This window comes from Caloenas nicobarica, chromosome Z (assembly GCF_036013445.1).
Source record: "Caloenas nicobarica isolate bCalNic1 chromosome Z, bCalNic1.hap1, whole genome shotgun sequence".
Lineage (NCBI taxonomy): Eukaryota > Metazoa > Chordata > Aves > Columbiformes > Columbidae > Caloenas > Caloenas nicobarica.
Window position 1 is genome coordinate 20358698 of NC_088284.1, and position 14126 is coordinate 20372823.

The following is a 14126-nucleotide window of genomic DNA, read 5'->3' on the forward strand; positions in this document are numbered from 1 at the left end:
GTAAAACATGTTTAACATCAAATGCTAAACTAAGAAAGAAGGAAAAAAGTCCCAAACTATAAAAGATGTAGTTTTTAATCTTCACCTCATACATGCTCTCAGGAATCATCATCTCCTATCATAAAAGGATTTCTGAGTCATGGCGAGGCAATGAACAGTAATTACTGGCAGTAATTACAACATATAATTTTCTGCTCCATTTAAACATATAGTCTGCCTATACAAGCATCAAAAGGACCACACCTGTCACAAATGAGATCCAGTATATTGATGATACTGTCAAGTCAAACTGGTTCCTAATGATTTAGCAGCTGGCATTTTGTTGTGAGGACTAGAGTTTTGTGTCCCAAAATTTGATTTTATTTTCACTAAATATATGCATAAAATGGATCTACCACAAATTGAATTAAACAACAAACAAGTCCCCAAATTAGGGAAAAAAATCAACCCTTACCTAATTTGAAATTGTGAATGAAAAGTACAAAATTGCGTAAGAACAGAAATGAAACCATTCACATACATAAAAAAAATTTCCAAGTTTACAACTTCATTGAAAGTAAATATTTAAATTTTAAAAAATCAGTGGTATAGTACTCTAGCCAAACAATTAAAGAAAAAATAATCCTACATCCTTTGAGTAGATTGCATTGTATCTCAACAATAAATTACTATATACCTGTTCTGACCAGGAGCTAGAACAGTATAAACAGGTGTCTTACTGGGGCATAAAAGACATAGGCAAGTTAAGCCTCTACGTTTGTGTGACTGGGATATATAGAAGGTAAAACTAGTCATCTTTCCATTAGGAATTACTCATCATAAAATATTTCCTTAGATTTTTAGATTACCGACATTATAAGGGTTGAACAAGGAAATATATCAACGTTTTCCAGCTAAGCAAATAGCTCCCACTTTCTTTTAATTCTCTTTTCTCTCTCCAAACACTTCGTTTTCTTATCACTTATGAATGGACTCTGAATTGAAAGATCTGTGCTTCATTTATTTTATTATTCTACTGATTTGTTTGTTCTACAACTTCACACTTAAGATTCTAGTCAAAACAGCCATAAACCAAAACATAACATAACCTCTTCCTCTAAATTTTGCACATTCAAGTTTACTAGTCATTGCTTGCATTCTTTTGGAAAAAAAGGTGTTCTATAAAGCACAGCCTATCCACAAAAACTGCTTTAATGAGAATTGCTTCAGTAATGCAATCATCCTGTCCCCAGGTTGGATGGGGCTTTGAGCAACCTGGTCTAGTGGAAGGTGTCCCTGCCCATGGCAGGGCGGTTGGAACTAGATTATTTTTAAGGTCCCTTCCAACCCAAACCATTCTATGATTCATTTTTCTATTAATGATTGTGTAAGCTCTCTCCAGAGCCTGATTATTAATGATTTTATCTTACTGCTTTACATGCTTGCTAGCTTGAAGATGTTGAAATATTTTCAGGTTTTCAATATGCTAGCAATAAAACATGCATATGTTTCATACTACATAATGAAAGTGTTTATCATATATCAGTAGTTTATGAGAACATTGTTGTAAACCCAGGTTCAGTAATTCATTTGGTAGCAGGTTTCTGTTTATCCTAACAAAATTATATGTTAACAAAGTATGTGGTCATGATACACATGCCTTTTTAAGCTTTTAAGCTTTAATTATATCTTGCTTACTAAAGACGATACTTCACAAAATCACCTATGATAAAGATGACATTTTAGGGGCTTCATCTTAACTTCTTTGGTCACAAAGTTAAAACTTACACATATTTTTTCTATGTAAATCTATTATTTTCTTCTGGCTGCTGTAAATCAGCAGATTGTTAAAGAGCTGCTGACAGGACTTGCTTGACTTCTTAAAGCTAGGGCAAAATTATTTCCCTTAGACTCACACATTCTCTTCTTTAATTTGTGGTAGTATCCTATATATTCAGATTAGGAGTTTTACTTACATTTACTGACATTAGTGACTTGAAACTCATAATATGAAACCTTTGTGGAAAAATAATGACTTTTACAGACTGGTTGAAATGCAGAAGAATTTTAAGCCTTCTAGAAGGCTTAAAGACTTCTTCTAGAAGAATTCTTCTAGAAGGCTTAAAGACTTATTCTAGAAGGCTTAAAATACACCATTTAGAATTCAGGCAGGAAAAAAGTGATTATTTTATTTTCATTCAAATAAGTAACTATATGGGAAAGAAACTACTTTGCAGCAGTAAATTTATTAGTAATTTGAAACACTGAACTTTGCGTTTGCCAAAGAGCTTTCAAAATCATTGGATGGTATAAAAAAATTTAAAAGCATATACACATGTGCTTGCACATCCACAGACAACGTATACATAATTTTTCTTATGAATCTTACAGATTTCTGTAAAGCTGGGTGTCAAGAGGCAGATGGCATAGGGTTTGGCTTCCTAAAAAACTCCTTTAATTTTCTCCCCAAATTGGTTTGTGATGGTTGTGACTACCAAAATCCATTCCCACTAGTAAGGCGTTTGCCATATTAACATAGCAAAGCAAAGCAAACTTAATTCCTTAGGTTTAGGCAAAAATGATAACGAAATCTTGAAACAGTTGAATCAAAATTCATATGAATTTAACTGCTGCACTGTCTGATTTTCTTTTCATGAATGTCTGGGTCTTTAATAAAGGAATTACAATGTCACAATTTATCTTGTTTGCTTTTTGGTTATGTTTGCCATTCGTGGGATTTCCATATCTGGTTCCCCTCTCATCATGGAACAGAAACTGTTAAAAACATTCCTTAAAAGGGATTGTTGAACAGAGGTTCCCAAGGCAGCTAATCACAAGGAGCAGTTGCATAATTCCAGAAACAGAATTATATGCATCTTAAGTTCCATGTATCATATTAAACAGTAAATTATTACATTTTATTTGCATGGCCTGTTCATATCAATGAGGTTAATTTGATGCTGTATAAGCAGTAAAGTCTGTCAGGTACACTTATTTCTTGTTTCAAAATTAAAACTATTTTTCTGTGCTTTACCTGGCCTATTCAAGTATTGCCATGCATTCATTTGTAAAAAAAAAAAAAAAAAAAAAAAAAATCAAACCCAAGGATAGACTTTATTTGATTTTAAAACTTAATATAACAGCATCCTGCTCTTGCTTTTTATAGGCTTGGGCCTTTTCTTATTCCAAATATGATGAAAAATAATGATAAGACCTTAGAAAACAAAAATGTACACCTAAATCTTAGTAGAAAGGCATCTTTCTCTAAATGGAGGATATGGACAACTCTGTTTCTACAAGATTATTCTGATGTGTGCAGAATATATGGATTATGCTTCTGCAGCAGGTATGAGCTTTAGCGAAAGAATTTTCTGCTGTCGTCCAATGGTAAACTGACCAAAAGACAGAAAAAGTCACTTCCTTTATGTATTTTTTTATCTAACATGTAGGTAAATTCTTGTCAGAGAAAAGGTGACAGTTTTCATTTTTAAAATGGAAATGAAAGGAGAATTTATCCAACTGCTATGAGCAGCACAGATTCTATTCAAGGTTATACTAAATATTTAAATCCTCTAATGAATATAATCTCGGAAAAAAAAAAAAAGAGAAGAAATTCCACTGTTGACTTAGTACTTGTGTAAGAAAACATTAAATATCAGTAAGTATCCGCTCTTACAACTGCAGCTGAAATAGCTCTTTTGAATAGTGCAGCCTGAGCATCTGTATTTGGTATTGCAAAAGAGAAGTAACAGTATGGTGAGGGATAAAACATGAGAAAGGACAGAATGACCTTTACTGTCAGAAATCATTAGTGAGAAGAAGAGAAACAGCGATGTGGCGTATCACATCTTTACTGACACTGAAAACAGGCCTACCTGAGTATATACCTAGACTAACACTACTTCAAATTCAGATTTTCAGAAGAGGCAGGAAGAAAACGGTACATTCTGGATATTGTTAATGATTCAGTCTGACAAATGCTGCTGCTATGCTGCTAAAAAGGAACTTGTCATTGATACAATTTATTTGGGACTATTAATTCTGAATAAAATGCTAAACATGCTAAAACTAGCTGATACTAGGGGAAGCAAGCAGCTCTTGAAGCCCAAGGGCAGAAAAAGATGTGCCAGACTTAGAACATAAATTGCGTAAGATGAATTAGAGCTTACGTCATAGGTTCAGAATAAGGCACAACATACACATGAACACAGGCATAATTATGTAAACTTGAGGATATACAATCAATGGTTTCCCAAGATACTTGGGAAACAGATATTCTGACTAGTCTCAGGTCCCTTCTAAAGCCAGCATATTCACCACCTGGTTTTGTGCATAACTGACAGTCCAACCACAATTTTCCCTGGTTTTAATTTTAAATCTCATTCATACAACATTTCTCTGCGATGGAGCAGGATATCTACCATCCTTCTGGGGAAGGAATTTTAAATCTGTAGTTTGCAAAGAAACTAAGCTGTCTAGATAGGCATATGCCAAACATCCATATGCCGAATAGCTTACGAAGTATTTGTACAAAAGGAAATTTTGGCCTACTGTTCTCCACATGACTTAAATGGCCAAAAGGGACAAACTCTTGCCATTGAACCTAAAAAGTCATTCTACCAGTTTCTACCATCACTCTGAAGAATGAGGAGAAAAGAGAATGATCAGAGTTGTTATAGTGAAAATGTGACATAACACAATTCAGAATGTGTATAAACTACTTAGAAAACAAAACGCACATATAAGCCGTTGCAGGAAAGAAGGATTAAGGCAGTAGATGAAAATGCAAAGAAAGACACATCATCAAATGTGAAGACCTGAGGAATATGAAGGAGGAAATAAATGGAAATATATGTGTAAGAATAATTCTGATTGCAGAAGAAAATAAGAATCAATGGAGCAAAAGGAGTTGGAAATGAGACTAAGTGGTAGGACAGATCGAGAAAATCAGAGGCAGAGTAGCATGTTATTTTAGAGTCTTGCTACTGGTTTGACCATAGAGTGTTCTACATTGTTATATAATTTAAAGTAATAGTAAGGCAGTCATTGCTCCACCACATAAGTGCCTAACAGTTAACATTTTTGTCACGTCTTTAAAATGTTTATTTGTGCCACAAATTAAAGCGCAAACAGTTGGATGACTTTTTTGTATCTTTCACTAGTGTCTGTGTCCAGTCATTCTATATGAAATGAAATTTTTCTACAGAATTTCACCTATTTTAAGGCAGAACGTGTATTCCTGTGAATTTTCTAGTCAGATTGCATGTAGTCAACAAACTGTTTATGAATAAGCCAAAGACATTGTTAAACAAAATTGTATTTCAGTAGTCATTAGGCACAAGCACAAGACTATCCCTATCATTATCAGCAACTCTTAGGTCCAAGAAGAAAACATTTGTTGGAATCAGCCTGAAAACAAATTTATTCTGGCATAAAATGAGAGAAATGTGCAACTTGAAAGATAAATCATTATTCTAGAAAAGAAATTCTACTCCTTATAAAATTAAATTCTGTGTACTAACATTATCATGCTATGCGTTAGCATTACTTTATTGTTAAAAGGAGCAACTGGGCATGTTTGTGCATGGTCTCTCCTTTGTTTAGCTATATCAACACCACTTTAATTGTTTAAACTATTTACATCATCAGTTTTATCCTAGTTAGCTAACAACTGTGGATTAAAGAACAATTGTGAAAACCTGATGTACTACCAAGAACATTTCCAATGTGTAGTATGCTTGACAACTGTTCTCATTCAACATAATAAGAAAGAACAAGTACCCAAGGCTTTTAAGTGCTAGCATTACTTGCAAGGATGCTGGCCAAATTCCTGACCACTTAATTACATTATGCTTATTTGCACTCCCTCTCCACTCCAGAACAGACACACTGTTCTTCATTTTATACCTTAAAAATAGAATTAAACAGAATTGTTAGTGCACAATAGCTGTCCTATTTCTAAAAGAAAAAGCAGTTGCATTTCAGTAACACCTAAAAGGGTTCTAGTTACATTATACACATTCTTTAACAATGCTAGACAAAAGCTACAGTGAAAGAACATAAGAAAAATGGTGCACAATTAATAAGCATTTATTGAATGATAAAGATGAAATACTGATGAGGCTTTGTGAGTATTCCAAATACTATTCAAAATATATCAGGACATTGTATACTGAGTAATGTATCCATAAAATGAAAAATTCACTTTTTATAACTGTCTGGAAAAGTCTGCTTTTATTAACTTGATTCATATCCCATAGAAACAGTATGCCAGAGACTAAATTCAACTGCACGACAAAAATGAACCATCTGAACTTTACTTACCACTTAGTTGCCTCAAAAAAACCAACCCAACAAAAACCAAAACAAAAAACAACAAAGAACACCACACACACAAAACTCCCAAAACTAAAAACACACAAAACCCAAAACCAAACCAAACCAAACCAAAGCAAGCAAACGAACAAAAGAATAACTACAAGAAAAATATTCACGTAACGTAAGTTCTGACAGTATTATGACACAGCTGTGTGTGTGGATCTGGGTAATTATTGGGATTGACTGAAAACATCCTTTGCCAGTATGCTTTACATACAATTTCCCAAGATACAGAAATAGTGAGTCAGAATTTCAAGGCTCTGTTCAAGCCATGTAACTAAGGCAATTTGTGTCACCTCGATCCCCTTTGTTCCACCTCTAATGGAATTGCATTCCTTGACGAATCTTTAAACAATTCCAGTCTCTAATCTTCAACTCTTTTTTATCCCTGGCCTACTGGCTTTCCCAACTACTCCGAGCATCCCACTACGGGACTGCAGTCTGCATCCCAGAATCTCTAGCTTTCTGATGTGAAAAAAGGAACGAAATCGGTAATAAAACCAAAATAAACTATTAAGTAGAGTGAGATGCTCAAAAATGGGTAATCAATTCAAAGGCATTCACAGCGACCTCTTTAAAATAAAAATATCCTTGTTTCCACATTTATTTGTTTTACACACTTACATCTACGTGCCAGTCTCTTATTACCCTGTAATCTTCTGTGTGCTTAAGACATGTATGTACTCATTATTTAGAGCTTTCTACTTCCTTTTACTTTGCTTATATGAATTTTCATTCTGTCAAGCAATTTGCTTCTTCATTTCCATCACTAACACTCAGCTTTTACTGTTTTGATGTTTTCTATATAAAGTATTCCTTTGCTCTTGAAATAGTTAAGAAACGCCATCTACCCTAAAGCCACAGAATTTCTTCAAGGATTTTCAATGGAAGTGAGTAATTCTATACATTTTAAAACCAACCAACCAAGCAGTTGCTTTAGTAAGTCTCTAAGTCTTCTTACAAATTAAGCCAAATGTCTTCAATATTTCAAACGTTATTCAATATTATATCCCACTATGTGGATAGTGATTCCTGACAAATACATCACCCTGGAGACACTGAATTATCATTTGAAGCTGAAAAATTCCTCAGACCTTGGCTTAAATGTGGAAGTGCAACAACTGAGCTAAACTAAACCATATTGCCTTAGGTACAACAAGCGAGTTATAGTTCTGTGCAATAGGTTAAACCATCTACTTCCTTACTTGTTAACAGTATGGAAAATAATAAAAAAGTCAGCAGTACTACTACATTTGTTCCTCATGTTGGACGCATTTTGCCCTGTTTCTTCTTCATAGTGTCAAAACTTCTCTGCAATTCTCTTCCTTTAATCTTGTCCAGAAATTTACTGAGATTTATTCAAGTTGAACCTACATAATAATCCATTCTGCAGTATAGAAAACAATGCACCCAGTTACAATACTTCCCTGCACACAGCATACCTGTAATTTTCTAGACTCTATCATATCTTACAAGGAGTGGCTGAGGGAACTGGTGCTGTTTAGCCTGGAGAAGGAGGTGAGGGGAGACATGGAAGGTGTTGGCCTCCTCTCCCAAATAACAAGGAATAGGATGAGAGGAAATGGCCTCGGGTTGTGCCACAGGAGGTTTAGATTGGGTGTTAGGAAAAATTTCTTCATGCAAAGGGTTGTCAGGCATTGGAACAGGAACCAGTTGAGTCAACATCCCTGGACGTGTTTAAAAGACAGGCAGATATTGCACTTAGGGACTTGGTTTAGAGGCAGACTTAGCACTGTTAGGTTAATGGTTGGACTTGATGATCTTAAAGGTCTTTTCCAAGCAAAATGATTCTATGATTCTGTACATTCTTATCAGTATTTGAACACAGGCAACACACTTGTTTAAAATCTAAAGAGGATATTTTATATAAAGAGTAGTAACTGCCGTTCTTGGATATATATTATATGCAGCCACATTAGCATTGCCAAGTGTTTGTTCTACAACTACTTACATGGGGGACTTTTTTTCACAGTACTTGTACAGCACACTCTTAGTATTCTACAACTTGTACAACACACACTTAGTATTCTTCATGCAGGTAATAAAAAGAGCAGAATAAGCCACAGGAACCAACTATCCAGAAACATAATACCCTAACCCCAAAACAGGGAAGAAGAATAGAGATAGACAGTAAATGTACACATAAAATCCATCTATTATACAGCTATTGGAAGCAAGACAGCACTTGAACCATCAGTTCAACCTGCAAGTCAGATTTCTAATGTTGTTGTTTAAAAATAACAGACCTAGAGTGCCGAAAGCAATAAGCAGAGAATGCAACTTCAAAATACACAATGCGTAGAAGAGTAATATAATATATTCATATAAAGCCAGGTTAAGCTATGGAAATCCTTACAGAGACCACTACCAATGTTAAACACAGATTTGAAACTGCATGTGTTCATGGAATGAGAAGTTAATTGTACTAGCTTCTGTGGATGCAGAAAGTCCTTCACCACAATCAATCATAGCTGGGAGAATGTTCTGTAGGGCATTTTAGTATATGCTGACAGGTCATAGTATATGCTTTCCCCTAGTTTCTTCCCCAGAATTTGTTATTGATTGTTAGAGACAGGAGACTGGACTAGACAAATATGTGGTCTGAATCAACATAGCTGTTGTCTTGTGTCAACAGAGAAGACCGAGGTAGAAGTCAGGACAGGGTTCCAGAGTTGTGGTGTTCTAAATGTCATTATGGGCAATGGAACTGAGAGATGCAGCTAGAAAACAGCTGTGGAAACCTGTGGTGAGCACAAACCTCAAGATCATGACTTTTTGTTTAGGGCTTAATCCTCTTCTGTCCTCATTACAGACAAGAGGATCCAAAGGTAACAGGGGGAGAGTATTAGTGCAGGATGAACACAGTCGAAACTAAGTTTCAAAGATGACATGATCATTTGATCATGCTAGAGGGAATAAATAACATTATGTAAAATGAATAACCAAATTAGAGAGGGAAGAGTGGAAAAGAAGCCCTGTGAGAAGTAAAGACTATTTAGCCTCATTGTAACTGCCCAGGAAAGAGACAAGACCTGCAAACCATAAAGAACATAAAATAACAAAAAATCATACTTGAGTATGTTTATAAACAATCTTAGTGATGCAGCAACAAATTCCAGTGCAAAAAAAAAGGAAACTCACGAACCTACACACTATTTACTCTGTTATCAGTTTAGTGCTACTACTAAACGCAATTTAAGAATTCAGGTATTTCTCCATTCGACTTTCTTAAGAATCTTGGTTGTATTAAGATGAAATCATTCCTCCTAATTAACTCCCCCTTCCATTTAGTGTTTTGAACATTTAAATGTATTTTGATTGTCCTTTCCTGATAAAAAATTAAGTTTATTGATACTGCCCTTCTATTCTTTATGTATACCACTATTATGTCCATGTTATTCAAAACTAACATCCACAAAAGCTGTAGGCTTGATTGTGGCATAAGCTCTTCTTTTGTTCTTTGTAAATGCAGTTTCTTTCAGGAGGGCAAAAGGAATTACATATAGCAGATAATCCCTGGCACAATTTCTGTGCTCAACAGGTTACTGTTTGATGTCTTCCATTCCTTTGACCACTATAAAGACAACCTATAGACAATTCTCTCCTTTTTCAAATCAAGCCCACGGGAAGAGACATGAAGTTTAAAATAAACACAGAGTTTTAGATGAAAAATTCAGATGCATTTCACAGCCCAGTATTAGTATCTAAAAGCTACATTATCCAAATTACAGTGTTCTGTGTAAAATCAGTTTGGAATTTCCAGGACATTCCCACTGGCATTCCTAGAAGACAAGCACAAAATTAACAGAACACAGAATAAATAACGTTATTATTTAAAAATATTGGTGTTTTTATCAAGGGTACAACTAGGGAAACAGTTACCTTACTTGTTGTCTGCCAGTATTTTCCTTCAAACATTCTCTGGACTCAGCTTTCACAGCGCAGAACACAGACATCTTTCCAAGTTCTTAAATTCAGGGAAAGAATGAAGTAAAAATTGATTACTACATTATTACATCACTACTCAGAATTCTGTAAGAAAGCTACGTTACTTTGTTAAGAGCTCAGACAGATGAAACAGCAAACCACTACTGAATTTAAATATCAGAGAAATTCCACATCTTTCTCACAATTCTACCTTATCTGAATATGATTTTATGTCCATTTCAGCAGATAGAAAAAATGATGATATTTTTAAACAAAATTAGGTGTTTAAAAATCCATTGAATGTGATAATGAACTTGAAGGCATACATTCCATACAAAATTCTAAAGATACAAGAAGTACCTGCTTTTGAAAGTCAGAGGTGACAAGGAAAGAAGTTCTAAACTTAATATAAATCAGCTCTGGTTTGCATTTTTTAAATCAACATAATCTTCTGTTAATGACTACTTACAGCAACATTTACGTATATATAAACATAAACAGATACAGACTGATTTCTGTAGCTCAGGCAAAAATTCCATGATGAAACTAAAATAGATTTGTTATTTGCACTCTGATACACCAGAAACACACTGATAGTAGATACTCCTACTGCAAATGTTGTCATAAAAAAACCCAGAAAGACAAGGGGTTTTTCTTCCCCTGAAGTATGGGTATTTTTATAACTTAAAATATACACCAAAAAAAAAAAAAGAGAAATCTTTAAAACGACAGAAATAGTAATTTAAACATCAGCCTTGAAAATACTTCCCCCCTCTTGAAGTTTCCTGTTACTTGATTTATTCACATGCCACTAATTCTACAATGACCTTCTGAAGATATAAATGACTGCCCAGTTACACATTTACTCTTAAAAAAACTCAGTAATTTATTTTGATTTAAAGCACAGTCTTTGTAGAAGCACAGGGATTTAATCTGAAGACTTTTAGTGGATCAGATTCCACAATATTACAAGTTTTTTTATGTCTGCTGTTAATCATTGTCCCTTTGGTAAATTATGGTTAGTTTGTTGTCTGCCTGTCGTTAACCACTAGATCCTCTTGTTCCTGTCTTTTCTAGATTAAATAATCCTTTAGGATTCTGTATCACACTTAAAGGTACTTGAAAACTTAATTAAATCAACCATAAATCTTTTTTCCAGAAAAAGAAACTCCCCGATTTAAATTCCCAGGGTGTACAGATGTAGTTCTCTTCTCCCTGGTCCACATATTTGCAACATGTTTTGAAAATGTGGGCACTGACCCTATGCATGATTATTTCAGTGTGATTCTAAAACAAAGATGACCGAACACCAACAAAAGGAGAGCAAAACCGAGTGTCAGTGAGGCGCCTTTCCCACCAAGCTCGGATCCCCAGACTGGCTTACCACAGAGCCACACACGCAGCCCTATGGGCACACAAATGCTTCTGAGCCTTCTCACATAAACACCTTTGCGGAAAAACACCCTTGTAAATGTCTAGCACACATACAAACTGGCAGAGCCTTTTCCAGCAGTTTTTGCTCTCCTTCCGCCTCTTATACGGTGCCAACGCGCCAATTTGTGCTGTTGTGTGAAGCGATTCGCGAATATTACCCCGTATTAATTTATTCTCCTGTTTTCTTTTTCCTGCCGGGCTGTTTTTCAGCCTAAGAGTCCTCTGCTCTACACCACCTGCGCTACAACCAGAACAAATTCACTAACGAGCCGCGCAAGGTCGTCGTGGAACGGGGAAATAGTGATTCAAACACGTATGAAATGAGCAGCTGGACAGGCGGCCGCGCAACCGTAGGGGCTCACAAAAAAACTGCAGGGGGCCACCGAACGGGACGCTGGGCGACAGGGTCGAGCCGCCTGTGGCCAGAAGGGCCCCGCCGCGCCCCGGCCGCCCCCTCCTCGGCCCGCGGGCGGCCCCGCCGGGCGGGCGGTTGGGACGCGCCAACGGCCCGGCGCGCGCCCCTCCGCCGGCGGCCGCGGAGGCGAGCACGCGCTCCGCTCCGCCCCGCCCCGCCCCGCAGCGCGCTCACCTTCCTCCACGTGTCCCCGCCCCGGCCAAACCCGCGGCCCCACCCCGCCTGCGGCGCATGCGCAGCCTCCGCGCGGAGCCGCTCGCGCTCGCAGGGCTCGGCCGCAGCGGTGGGCGGGGGGTTGAACACCACCCCTCCTCCACTGCGCATGCGCCGGGCGCGGTCGTCGTGGCAACGGGACGCCGTGCCGGCGTGGGGTGAGGGCCGCCACCGCCGCCTGTCATGTCGGCGATTTTGTGCGAGTGGCTGAACGAGGAGGTGAAGCTCTCCCGGAGCGTGGGTGAGTGGGGGTCCCGCTGCGTGCGGAGGGGGCTGGGCCTCGGGGCAGCAGGCTGGCCTGCCAGCGCGGGGCGCTGCCGCAGGGTCAGGCCTTCGTCCCGCCGCGGGATGGCGGGGCCGCACGGGGCGAGCTCCCCTCAGCTGTCCAGGAGCCCTCCCGCCTCCTCGCGTCCGGGTACAAAGCGTCCTCAGATAAGTTTTCAGTATTCTTCATGCGCAAGACAGTGATTTTCCACGTGAAGTTAATTTTCCTCGAGGCGCAAGTGCTCTCAGGAGGTATGAGGAGCTCAAGCTTCATCTCCTAACAAGGACTCCAGGGGATAAAAATATTTTAATATGTTTGCAAAATCCTACTTTACTTTGAATGTTAAGTGTCATGGTGGGTTTGGAGAAGCATTTGTTCTGCCAGGAAGGAGCGACTTTCCGTGGATGAGAAGCACATTAAATCTAGGGTTTTTGGTTAGCATTTTTTTACAGATAATTTAGTAATTATCATTTATAGATATTGCTGTGATCTTAATAACAACTACCACGATGCTTACTTTTTAACACTGCAAATGAGAATTAAATGACTACCCAAAGTTTATGTTGCAAAATAATTACACTGAAAGCAAATTCATTTGTGACTTGAAAACTAGTTACTGCTAGATTAATCTCCTAAAATTCCTTTGAATAATGTAATAAAGTTTGGACTTAGTTTTGTTATAAAAATAGTCTCTTAATTTTTTTTTTTTTTAAACAACCAACCAAAAAAACCCCTAGGTTCAAGGTCATTTTCAGAAGAATTTTCTACTGGCTACCTCCTAGGAGAACTCCTATACAAATATGGTCTTCAGGATGACTTTAATCAATTTTCACAGAGCAGGTTAGTACGTATGTGTAACATGTCTCTTATAGAAATTAGAGAAAATATTTATTTTTCAGTTAGAATTTGCTAATGCAGGGTGGGAAAGACTTTTAGCACTTATCAAGATTTGCTATACTTATCAGTTACTCAAAAGCTACCTGTATTTGATGCACAGTTTAGCTTTGTATTTCCAGAGAAATTGATTGTACTGCTTCATGAAAATTATGCATTTTGATTGTAAGTAAGATAGTTACAGTAGCAGGGTAGACCAAAAGCTCAACAAGCTCAAGGATGTCTCTACGATTAGAGATACTGACTCTGTCCCTATGAGATGTGTAGATCCAGGAATCCAGAGGTGTGATGTGACATTATATCTTCACTAAAATGAAAGTGGTGGAGATTCATTGTGAGGCTCTGAGGGAAACCCAGGCAGAAGATTATATGAGAGTTTATAACTTAAAAGTAAACTGATGTAATATCCACAGTGAAGAAGAAAAACAAACAGGAGGTTGAAAAATCTTCTGCAGATCTATGAACCTTGGTATGTTCACGATGCAGTTCTTGGGGTTCCTTGGCTCCATTTTGGCAAAACATAGAACTTAGTGCACATGTATCTCAAGCATGCTAGTGTGTACATAGTCTTCCTGTTTCTTCTGAACCTCTTTTTTATGT

The 14126-nt window shown here is 37.3% G+C and overlaps 2 protein-coding genes across 2 annotated transcripts in view; one reads left to right on the top strand and one right to left on the bottom strand.

Moving 5' to 3' along the window:
* The window catches only part of PRLR (prolactin receptor), a 146109-nt gene extending 133739 nt beyond the window's left edge, over nucleotides 1–12370 (bottom strand). The window contains exons 1-2 of the mRNA XM_065656546.1: nucleotides 12329–12370; nucleotides 10261–10345 (exon numbers count right to left, since the gene is read on the bottom strand). The gene's annotated coding sequence lies outside the window, so the exon portion shown is untranslated. The remainder of the gene's footprint in view (nucleotides 1–10260; nucleotides 10346–12328) is intronic.
* A 180-nt stretch (nucleotides 12371–12550) lies between these two features.
* The window catches only part of SPEF2 (sperm flagellar 2), an 86980-nt gene continuing 85404 nt past the window's right edge, over nucleotides 12551–14126 (top strand). Inside the window, exons 1-2 of the mRNA XM_065656895.1 lie at nucleotides 12551–12608; nucleotides 13370–13472. Of these exons, the coding sequence (XP_065512967.1) occupies nucleotides 12551–12608; nucleotides 13370–13472 (161 nt within the window). The remainder of the gene's footprint in view (nucleotides 12609–13369; nucleotides 13473–14126) is intronic.